This window comes from Syngnathus typhle, linkage group LG4 (genome assembly GCF_033458585.1).
Source record: "Syngnathus typhle isolate RoL2023-S1 ecotype Sweden linkage group LG4, RoL_Styp_1.0, whole genome shotgun sequence".
Taxonomy (NCBI): Eukaryota; Metazoa; Chordata; class Actinopteri; order Syngnathiformes; family Syngnathidae; genus Syngnathus; species Syngnathus typhle.
Window position 1 is genome coordinate 9609428 of NC_083741.1, and position 12573 is coordinate 9622000.

At 39.5% G+C, this 12573-nt stretch overlaps 1 protein-coding gene across 2 annotated transcripts in view; it reads left to right on the top strand.

The window, feature by feature from the left end:
- Positions 1 to 12573, top strand: part of syt7b (synaptotagmin VIIb) — a 61327-nt gene that overhangs the window by 26665 nt on the left and 22089 nt on the right. The window contains exons 2-5 of one of the 2 annotated variants that reach the window (XM_061277329.1): positions 1058 to 1161; positions 6032 to 6111; positions 6397 to 6531; positions 8932 to 9132. In XM_061277329.1, coding sequence (XP_061133313.1) covers positions 1058 to 1161; positions 6032 to 6111; positions 6397 to 6531; positions 8932 to 9132 — 520 coding nt within the window. The remainder of the gene's footprint in view (positions 1 to 1057; positions 1162 to 6031; positions 6112 to 6396; positions 6532 to 8931; positions 9133 to 12573) is intronic. The other variant, XM_061277331.1, reaches the window with a different exon arrangement.

Sequence of the window (12573 nt, forward strand, 5' to 3'; positions counted from 1 at the left end):
CATGAGGCCACATGATACCGAACACAACACAGCAGGTGCCTCATCTTCAAGTAATCCGTTGCTCACCCTGAGCATACTGATTTTATACATACATATACTATATTTACATATACAGGATATATATGAATAATAATATATGGATAATATCATTTGTTATTTGTCACATCATAATGAGTATTGTGTGGAATGTCTGTTACTTTGTATCCACTTTTTGGAATTTAGGTAATTCGGGTTTTTGATGATTCCATAGTAGTCCCTTGTTTGAGTTATATTTTTGTAATAAATACTTTTGGAGTACACACCTGGCTTGCATCCGTGCTTCCCTGCAACTGGGTCCTCAACCCGCCCAGTCCATAACATATCCAAAAATGTCAATTATATTTTAGATATGTGGAATTTTATGTGTGGTATGTGGGCGAGGAGAGATTTTTTTATTCTTATTTTGCTAAAAATGTTTGCCTAAATCCACTCTCTCTTCATCTTAAAATATTCATTAGTGTTCATTAGGCAGAAAAAAGAAGATTTGGAGGGGATAAAGGAGTGATTCATTGGTTTGCTTAATTTTGCAGGTGGAAGGAATTTGACACTTATGAGCTCATTGTTTGCAGTGGTGAGTGTCTAATTAAAAGGAATACCAAAGATATTTTCATCTAGCGAGGCGGCAACCAAGTTGCTGGAGGATTTACAACATCAAGTAGCTGCGAGAAAAAACGGAAGCGAGTAATTGCATGGCTTGTGGCCCCTTGATATGATCTCTTCCTGACACGTGCACATCGTCTATTTATACACAGAGCACGAGCACGAAAGAGTTCTTTTTAACACTTCTCACTCTCGCTGATAACAACTAGCGGATGATGATGAATCGAAAGGGAATCCAGGTCAGAGCATCAGAGGGCTTGGCTCCCAATTGGCATGATGTATTTCTACAATATGGAGTTCTGTCACCCTTGTGTCAGCCCTTCAATTCAGCAAACACAAAGCTAAGATGTTTTAACTGGAACCTCAATTGATTTTTCTCCTCTTTGTGTGTCCACCTTCCTCTGTCTCTCTCACTTAGGTTCAGTGTCTCTCAGTGTATTCCTGGTGTCTTTGGCATTCCTAGTATGTGCCCTTTGGCTGGTAGCTCTATGTGGCGTCTGCACATGGTGTCAGCGTAAACTGGTAAGTAACTAAGTATGTTTCTGTAATCCATCAGCTGCTGTGTCAGTTAACCATTCCAATCCAAGAGCGTTTATGAGAGCATACATACCATTAATAATGGAACTTTTCCACTTGTTTAAACATTTTTGAAATGCCAATACAAATTGTTTTAAAAATGTCGTCAATACCGTAATTATGGAGCTTCTGAACGATGTGAGGGCTAACTTGGACTTGACATAAGAAGGCGGCATGCCTTGACCCGTATGACCAAAAAAAAGTTCCACATATCTGGATCATTTCAGAGAACATAATTTTCCAGATGCTGCATAATAATAATAATAATAAATGCCAATGAGACCTGGATATATTTTAAGTAAATGTGCAATAGATAGCCAACTTTTTTGGGCACTTAAAGATCAGCAATTATTGTAACAAAATCAAACTCACACACACTCCATGCAGGGTACACAAAAGTGTGAGCATTTTTCCTCTCTTACAAAGTCAGTCTCTTCCACTAAGATCCAATTCCATCACTTCAAACTTCATTTTACGCTTACAGTGCTCTTCCAAATGTTCCATGGTGAAAACCATCAAGGCTAAACCCTCATAAATAAGGCAGTTTTCACCACTTTTTGTCTCGTCGTCAACATCAGGCACAATCTGCAATCTGATAGCGTGACGAAAACATGCAATTTGGCACCTGCTATTTGGAATCCTTGCAAAAGATCACAGTCTTAGTAAATCACGCGCAACAGCGCACACAATCTGTTCGAGAGAACACACAATTTAAAGCTCACTATTTGCGATCTTAGTAATTCATACCCTGTGGCACTTCTGTCCCTTTTTATTGATGTTGATGCTTCGAATACAAATAACATATGCCTTAACCAGTATCTACCACGCTGCCTTTATTGAGAATATTGGCATTCCTCATTTACCACTGCTGACATGTTTAAGCTAAATTGAAAGTCTGAGTTTATGTGTATCCCCAGAAACTTGAAGATGGGCACCATATTTCCTGCTCACTAAACCCACAATGAGTTGTTGTGTCTTTGTGATTTTAAAGACTACCGTGTTTTCCGCACTATAAGGCGCAATTAAAAACCTCCAATTTTCTCAAAAGCCGACAGTGCGCCTTATAATCAGGTGCGCCTTACATATGGACCAATATTGTGCCACTACAGCAGGCGTGTCCAAAGTCCGGCCCACGGGCCAAATGTTTATATCATATATGGACAAAGTTTTAAAATGGGACATTCATTGAAGGTGCGCCTTATAATCCGGTGCGCCTTATATAAGGTCAACGTTTTAAAATGGGCCATGCATTAAAGATGCACTTTATAATCCGGTGCGCCTTATAGTGCGGAAAATACAGTAAATTGTTATCCACACACCACCCCACCAAACTATGACCTCATCCCTTGTATGGTGTCTACTCTCCATCAGAGATGAGACCAATTAACATGGTGGTTTTCAAATTTAATGACGGTATTGTCTGGTGTCATGTGTGTATTGCATATACAGGAGAGGACTCAGCGGGCACACTTGTGGAAAGTTGGTTTTGAGACTGACTGCTGTGTCTCGACATCGTTAATCCAGCATCCAGTGGTGAAGTCGAATATCTGTCTGGGGAGTGTTGTATTAAAGGGCGAGTTCAAGTACACTAAGACCAGCCGAGCAGAAGAGAAAATGAACAAGAATACAATGTACAGCACAATGATTGGAATAATAATAAGAAGAACAACCCCTCCTTATCGTGGTGGAGGGGTTTGCAGGTCCTAATGATCCAAGGAGACAAGTTGTCTGGGGCTTGATGCCCCTGGCTGGGTCACCCATGGCAAAGGGTTCTAGGTGAAGGGCCAGACAAAGCACGGCTCATATACCCCTTATGATGATAAATAAAAATGGAGACCGTTCTCCCTTCATTTTCTTATTTATTGGTCAGTTGGAAACTTTAGAAAGTACAGAATGACATCAGTATTATAAGTTTATAGAACTGAAAGCAGATGGCTTTAATGACAAACACATTCAACATTTTGCAGCCTGCCATGTTCTAGCCCGTAACATTTGGGCATTGAAAGTAAACTGCACTCATGTGGGCAGTCACGCTTTTTGCTTTCTCCATTCTGTGACCTTGGACAGAATGTGTTCAGTGAGTGTTTACTTCATGTTGTTCATGCAGAGTACAAGGCACCGGAGCCAAAGAAAGGTTTGCATATTTGTCCCTGACAGCAAGCACAATCGGAAACTTTACTGCGCTCCGTAATCAGGGCTTTGTGGGCCACGAGCTTTGTGTGTCGTGGCTGCTTGCCTCAAGCTTCCAGCACCATACTAATGATTCATATGCTAATAAGAATCGCTTGGAGCAATCGGCTCTGCTGTTGGAGCAAATGTGATTCTACCTATACAGTTCGAGTCGCATCATGTCATTTTTGCTTTGTCTGGTGGTTAGAACCAGGGACACAAATAGTCTAAATACTGCTGTAAAATGCAAGACTTCATCATACTGTTTTAGTTTTGCACTGATTTTGGACTAATTTTGACAATTTATGTAAATGTGTGTGTATATACATATATCCGTATGTGTGTGTGTACATATATATCGGTACATACCATTCAGTGTCACCATCCAATAGGTGTCATCATCACCTTTTATCAGCGTCACACAGGTGTACAGAAATGTCAGAAAGGTCGCATCTCCAACAATCGTCATCAGTTCATATCCATGCATCCATTTCCTGTCCTCTCGCAGCCGACTTTAGTGAGAGTCATCGCACACCTTGTCAGTTATATATCAACAGTCACATTCGAATTAACCTGACTGCAACTTGGAGTTGCGATTCCATTCAATGCAAACCAATCCTCCTCCGGTCTGAGCATTAGTTCAAATTCTGGTGTTAAATTGACAGAAATGCCTTCATCTTTTTCGTGATTTATTTGCCAGATTACAACATGTTGAAAAGAGCATTATTGCCACTGAGCACTGAGAATAAAGTGGAACACCAACTCAATAGCATTGTGAGAGCAGTCAACTCATAGCTCAAAATTAGGCTTCTGGTTGAGCACTTATACCAGTAAATTGTTCGCTTTGAATTTCTGTGGAAGGCAATTTGAGAATAGTCAGGAAAAGATAGCTTCTAAAATTGTTTGCGTGCCAAGCGTAAGTCAACCGGGATAGGCTTTTGCTTCCCTTACCAAAAAGATTGACCAATGTAATCGAATCAAAAATTGCTTCAGCAAATTATGAGCTTGAAAGGCTGCTCACATTACAAAACATGGCTGTGCATTTTTAGTTCCTCTGTACATATAAGACAACATATGCACCCTCTTACTCCTTAATATCAGCCATCAGTATCATTGTAAACATTGCTTATCTGTGCTTATCCAACTGATCACCGTTTTTCTGTTATCATTTGTCTGTCCCCTTTATATCGAAAACGTCTGGTTTGCATTTGTCCTGTTATCTTTTGATCTCAATGTCCTTGTCAAAGTGTCACCACTTTCATTCTATCGTCTAGTCAGTGCCTCCATGATGCCTTTGTCCTATTTTGTTTGGTGTAATTACATGTTGTCTTTTCAGTCCATTTCCGCTCCAATGGTAAAATCTATAAACCCCAACAATTGTTTTTCTTCATAAGAAATCATAGATACAGACATTTAATATTATAAATTGATTTTGAAAGTGGCTTGATTTACTGAAAGATAGCACGTCTGCCTTCAAGTGCAGAAGTCTTTGGTTTCAATCTCAGCACCCTGTTTGCATATTCCCCCCGTGCATCTCCTTCATGCACTGCACCATTTGCATGTTAAATTCATTGAAAATTCAAATTTCAACTTCGGCATGAATGTGCGTGTGGATGGTTATATTGAACACACTCTACAATTGACTGGCTGGCTCACAGTCTATGGTGTACTTTGAAATTTGCCCTAAATTTGCTACAATTGGCTCCTGCCCACTCATGTCCATTTTTGGTTCCCCTTTCCAATCCAAACGAGATGACCTGGAAGTACTCGTTCGATCTCTGAAAATGCCTTGATGCATTCGACATTTCACAAAAGTAAAGCGCTTTATAAACAAAGATGCATTATACTGGGTTGGGAGTGGCACACTGGTTAGCACTTTTCTTGTATTTTGTTTTTCAAGTAATGTAATATTGCAGCAATCTATCTGTGTGCCTGCGTGTATGCCTTCTCTCTAATCTGTGTTGATGGTCTCATGCTGCCTCATGATCAGTTTCTCCTTTTGTCATTCATGCTCCTGCTACCGCTAGCCTGTCCCTGGCTTGTCTATTCAGCACCTTACTTCGACCAAATTTCTGTTGTTTGTTTGTTTGTTTGTTTGTTTGTTTGTTTGTTTGTTTGTTTAGCCCATGTACTTGAAACACAAAAACATCTTACCTACCTCCAACAATCCCTCTTTGTATCGTCTTCTGATTATTTCATTTGTTTTTTTTATTTATCATTGTTGATAAATAATATTAATTCCACTAAAGCAGGTAATATTTTACTGGAAGAATATTAGGTACCGTAATTTTCGGACTATAAGTCGCACCGGAGTATAAGTCGCACCAGCCATAAAATGCCCAAAAAAGTGAAAAAAAAAAAAACATATATATGTATATAAGTCGCTCCTGAGTATAAGTCGCCCCCCCACCCAAACTATGAAAAAAAACACGATTTATAGTCCGGAAATTACGGTACTACTTTTATAACCTGCAGTGAAAATGTTTTCTCATTATTTCTTTTTTTCTGTGTAAATGACCCTCGCAATATTTTTTACCCAATAAAACTACTGAATGCAAACAAGTGGCCCGTTGACAGAACAGCAACTGGACATGTAGTATATCATCCAAAAGTATCCCCCATTATCTTCTACCTTGTCCGTCCACAGGGGAAGAGAAACAAGCCCGGGGTGGAAGCTGCCAGTTCTCCAGAGTCTGTGCGAGGTCGAGGGGAAAATAAAGCCATCAAGTAGGTGACAGGAAATTTGCAGATGGGAGACACATGGAAATGATTTATGTCAGGTTTCTGAGTAAATAGCTCGGCTTTTACCATTCTAACTGGTGCAGCAAGCCTCTATTTTTATCATGTGAATAACTGATTATATCACAGTGATATCTAAAAAATTTGACAAAAACAACGTTTAAAAATTGGACTGTGGTTTATATTTAATCACCTGTATTCTCTCCTTGTTATGACGCTTGGGTGTCCTGTCTTATGTTGTTTAACGGTCTTTCACACATTCTCTGCTTGCAGTGAGCTCGACAGAGACTTTTGGAATAACAATGACAGCAGCAATGTGCAACAGAGGTGGAGCTCCTACCCACCGAAAGAGTTCCTCTTAAACATGTCTCCCTACGCTCCCTATGGTGACCCTCGCCTCACACCCAAGTGAGTCTCAGTCAGTGTTCTTTAGGAAACAATGTGTTTTATCAGTGTGGCGCTGGAAGTAACGCGAACATGATAGTCGATTGGAGCTTGCCGCTAATGGAATAGAATATTGTATATGAAAAGACCTCGATTAGCCTGAAGGAAATATGACAGAACATCTCAACTCGTATTCATGCTGGCTGGTGTACATACTATATTTTACCCCAAGTGTCCCATCATCCCTGGTAATCCTCATGTTTTCCATTCAGGCATGTCCACAGTGTGGTGGTGTTTAGTATGCACTGTATGCACTGCCAGCCATGCAGCTTCTGATAAAAATGTACCCTGCCTTGCTTTAATGCTTTGAAGGAAGGATTACCCTCCTGTTGGTAGAAATTACAATTGCTAGTATGCAAATCTTGCCTGTAGATTGCGCTTTCTTTCAGATAATGGTCAAAGGAAACAAGGGTTATCCATCCTATATACATATAATGATGTTAAAATTGCATTGTTTAAGTATGGGCAAGTTGAGAATGAACTTTTGCACACAAGACGGTAAATTTGATTGTCTTTAGCGCCGCATGGCTCATTACAACTTTCAGCCCATGAAGCATTACCATGAGGTTTTTAGCAACTCTGCCGACTGTTTATAACTGGCTTCATGTATATTTATTCTATGTACGTATACGTCAGTGAGGATCTGTGTTGGGTTGACTGGTCACTGTACTTCTTTTCAAAGTTTTATTTTGCATGGGGTGGTCTCCGCGCTCCCTTCGTGAGAGGTGTTGTTTTGTTTTTATGTAGCATCTTGTCCAATCTTGCCCTTCTCACATCTTCTTCGTGTCCCTCTGTCTTTGCTCATTACTTGTCAGAACTCGCACTGTCAACACCGAGAATTGTTAATGGCTTAAGGAAACGTAAAACTCCATTGAGCCATTTCCATCTACAGTATGGAGTGTAACCTCCAAAGCAGAACACAATCAGATTGGACAAACAGGAAACTCCAATATCAATTTATGAAAATTGAATTAATATTCCATTGTAACACTGTTATTAACTGTTTTAAGTAACATTGCCATTTGCATACACATACAGCATTGTTAAGTCACTGCTTAATGTAAAACTGAAATAGTTTTACTCATAGCATGACTCTCAAAGTAACCAGTTAAATGCACCATATACTATAAACCAACACTTAACAAACAAACAAATAAATAAATAAATAAATAAATAAATAAATAAATAAATAAATAAATAAATAAATAAATAAATAAATAAATAAATAAATAAATAAATAAATAAATAAAAAAATCTGCAGTCTGTCGTAGCTTTGATGAACACATGGCTTGACTAGTAGGATATAGTATTAGACAAACAATGTAAGGCTTATGACAGAACTGCTACCAAAGAAGTCCAATGATCTGAATTTGTCATTCCCGTTGGAAACGGTAAAACATTAAAAATGTTAAAGCACTGAAGATGCAGCAGTTGAATACATTTGTTAAAGCAGTTGTGGAGAAAACAACTGCAAAAAATTGTAAAGTCCTTCAGCAACATAAAAACATGGCAGACATATTTCGTTGTGTTTTTGTTTTTTAGAGTGCAATTCCTGTGCAATTCTCATGAGAACATGGTTTATTGATACTCTTATTTTAATATTAGCCGGGATTTTAAGATGTTGACGTAGGATGCATTTGGGATAAATCTGCTGGCATTTTATGAAACTTAAAGTTACACAACAGAGAATACCTGCAGTCTGTTTATTTAACCCTCAATCTGTACTTGTTGTGTAAATGTTGTCACAAAGGATGCCCTGGTTAAGTCTTGTGGTTTGTCTTCACTCTGTGGGAGGTCTCTGTTCTGATGTCCTGTCTCCTCCGATTTGTGGTTTGCATAACTTTAGGAGGGGGGGGGGGGGGGGTTCTCTTCTCTTCATGGGGTATATTATCCCAGAATATTATGTATCAACTCTTCCAATACGACCAAATCAAGACTCATGGAGTCGACTGCAAACGACTCTTAATATTTGTTGTCCTCTTAAAACTTTGATGATGCGACCCTCATTGTGCCTGATTCCAAGTGATACAAATGAAGTTCGCCACAGGTGTTTTAGTTCATCCGAAGTGCTCGTTGTCTTGATAAATTGTCAACAATAAGAACATACAGCCATTACCAATATCTCTTTGCTAGCGTAATTGTTACTACTTTGAAGTGCCCATAGAAGAAAATAATGTGTTTTCCCAAGTCATTGTGGCTAGTCAGTAGACTTTTACTGGCTGATGAACACTTGGCTGCATTTTGTCTTGGATAACCTCAACGCTAACACTGACAGCTCTCCAACTTTGTCCTTATGCCGTTCGTCCGTCTTTTGTCTTCGTTGGTGTCCTCTTTTGATCCTTCCCTCGTGTTTGTCCGTCTCAGTGGGGCTGTGGATAAAAGTAGGCAGGGCGGAGCTGGACCCTCGCCGGGGGCCAGTGACAGCGGGGTCGCTGCTTGCTCTGGGGCTGAGGCAGGGCCCAGTCGCAGTGACAGCATTCGAAGCATGCTGACTGGGGGCAGCAGGGCTGGACGTTGGCAGACGGTCCAGAGCCACATGCACGCAGGAGGCCTGCGTTTTAGCAAGTAAGTCCGGCATGGTGATGGTGGCGGGGTATGCAAAATAAAATTCGGGGGCAGTGGAAGCTGAGGGGCACATGACCCATTGATTCAGCTTGTGGTTCTTAGGAGTTTTTCCCCAACATGAAATTCTATTGATCTAACCTTGGTTCATACCCGATGTTGGTTAAGCGTCTGCGGTGGGTTTAGTGCAAGGTTATAATAACGTTGCAATTTTCATTTCAAGTTAGTTTTTAGTTTATTTTGGAATTCATATTCAGTTTACTTCACTTTGCAAAGCGAGTTTGTTAGTTTTTATTGGGTTTTTTTTTTCCCAAAAATGTTTAGTTTAATTTTTATTTGATTTACTATTAGCTTGATTCCTTTATATAAAGAGTATTTGTGGAGTGCGAGAAAAAAAAGTCACTCAATGTGTTATGTTACCAACACCTGTTCGAACTTTAGCCGTACAGTAATACCAAAATAAATACATTCAAAATCATTGTTTAAAGCTTAGGTATGAAATTATTTGACGACGATTAAAACAAAAGACAATTTCATTCTAATTTTAGTTCATGTTAGTTAGAATTACAAATGTAAAATGTAGTTTCAGTTTAGCGCTTTTTGGTTTTATTTATTAGTTCAATGTGTGTTTTTTCAGCTAATTTCCCAAACTACACTAGCATGTTCACATGATATTTCTCGGTGAAAAGAACTTAGTTGATGTTACTTAATTTACTTACCTTTTTGGTTTGTGCATCGAAATGTCAAAGCGTTAAGCGCAGTGTTTGTCTTTGCTGCAGCCGTACTGTGTTTGTCATGAAATATTATTCTATCTTTTATTTTGAAAATTGTACTTTGTATCTTACACAAATGTCGACATACTGTAAAAGCAAAAAGATTACAATAATTGTCCATTTTTTCTTATTGTTTGCTCAATTCACCAAAACCTGTTCAAGTACCCAATCCCTAGTGGGAACAATGGATACCTCCAACTAATGAGTTTGTGAATGAAATTTGCATAAAAGAGAAAAGTGTTTGGAGGTAGCCAGCTGTCTTGGATTGCGTGGGAGTGATGCTCCATGAACTGTGGGTTAAAGCCTGTGAGAGTGTAGAAAGTTAAAGGCACTTTATCTCCACCAGATGATGTCAAGCCAAGTCAAACTGTTACTCTGCGGGCTCTAATTTGGTTCAGGCTGTGACAATTTCATGGCTATCAACGAAAACACTGGCTCAGAGGAAATCTTCAAAAATAGCTCATCTGCTCATCTTTTTTAATTCCACGTCGGCCGCTGCATAAAGCAGCAGGGGAGATATTGTATTGGGTCATTTCTCATTTCATCACTTCAATATGGTGAATCTAGCCAGATGTAACTTAATTCCTCTATTTATCAGGTGAAAGGAAGAACTGTTTTTTGAGAGGTGCAATTTTGGTTACCTAAAAGCCGATCTACTTGCAATCATCTCGACTTTCTTCAGCATTTGACAACCGGTACATTCAGCAAACCAATTTTATTGGTAAAATGTGCAGATGATCACAATGCCATTCAGTATGATTAGGTTATATTTTGGAAAATTAGTTATTAAAAGGATCATTCAAGCAGTCTTACTTAGACTCATAACCCTGTGCTCTTTTGTGCTGACACTTTTGTATTTGCATTTACTCACATGGGAACAGAAACTGCCCAGGCTTGGACATTTTGCTTCATCACATATGCATAATGTACCTTATGAATCCCAGCGTGTGGTCACCATTATTACAACAGTTAATATTCTACGGCCAGCAATGTGAGCAATAATGACAACATGTTGAAGGCTCATTTGTGCTGCACCTCAGAATCACTTATTTATATCACGTATTCAAACATCATCAAAAGTCAACACTAGCTTTATACAGGAGCCCTGAATGTCTCCACAATATAAGGTACAGTGAACCCACATCCACATGTAAAACTGATACAGTATGTACATAAATCTAATCCAAGTGAGCTGGAATCCTCTTTAATATGCAAGGTATTGGCAAAGTAATCAAAAGAAGCTTCCTCACTGGCTTGAATTTCCCAGGTCAAGTAGCAAAGTCCTCAGGATGTCAGCCAAGAGAGTAAGTGACCCTAATCTAACATATTTCCTTCCATTTTAGCTGTATCGATCTGTTCTCACTCTGATCTCTTTCGCAAATGTTCATATGCAAACAGCCTATTACCCCAAAACTAAATTTGATTATTAAACAAATCCATTTTCGTTATTTGTAATGTTATAGTATTCCTATGTGGACATATTTCTATTTAATGGCTTTCACGTCTCCTTTATTTGCCTCTGTATTGTTGTATTTTTTCACTCTGTCTGGTTTTCACACACTTCAGTTTCTCTTAATTACAAAATCATTCAAGGTTTAAAGTCACCCTAATTGACTTTCAAGCAAGAACAAAAGTGAACTCGGAATGCAAATAATGAGACAGAGTAGAAAGAATTGACTTTGTTGGTGCTTTTTGTGAAGCACTGGAAGACAAAGTAAATACCAACGGTGGTTGGTGACGTTTGGTGGCGGGCACGGAGCTTTCGGACTGCAACCCAGAGCCCCGTGTCTGGCTGGTAAGAATCTGAAATTGTTCTGCCAAGCCAATTCTGCCTGGACAAGCCATATAGGCGCTAAATGGCCGAAGCCTACGACCACTCGCCACGTCGTTGACTTGCCAGCACTTGCAGTCGGCCACACGACACGAACGTCATCACTCAAGTTGTTATATTTCGTCATTTACGATTGTGCAGAGTCAGTTTACTCACATACTCACTAAAATTCCCATCCATTCCTACGTAAACACTGTGTTGAAATATGCTAACCTGCATATTCAAATGAACGGATGGATATTTTCCTCCACGCCCTCAAAATGACACTACATTGTTTACAAACTCTAAAAGGGTCTATTGAACAAGAATGAATGAAGGCAGATTGTCGACTATGAGTTGAGCCAGCAATCCCTTTCTCCTCTTGCTGTTCGTCTTCTGGCTTTCCAATAGAGTTCAAGCAGAGTTAATTCTGCAAAGCGCTGCAAAACATAAGTTCAAGCAGTAAATCCTGCACAGGATTAGCTCGAGACAGGGCTGTTTACACCTCTTTACAAGTGAACAGACAACAATGATAGAGGAGACGATAGAGGCAGAAGCACGTTTATAATTAAGAGTAATCAACTGGTAATTGGTCTGATTTAAAGAATAGTGACTTGAGATGGAGTAGAAATGGAGTGAGACTAGGGAGAGGACAAAAGTGTTGAAAAGCTGAATTAACTGAGATTTAAGAAGGAAAGGAGTGATAATGTGGACAGAGCTTCAGGGAAAGACGGAATTGCAAAGCAATTCAGGTCTCATTAGAGCAGTGCTTCTCAAATAGTGGGGCGCGCCCCCCTTGGGGGGCGCGGTGCTATTCCTGGGGGGGCGCGTGTGACCCTGGGGAACAGGCTTTTTTTTTGG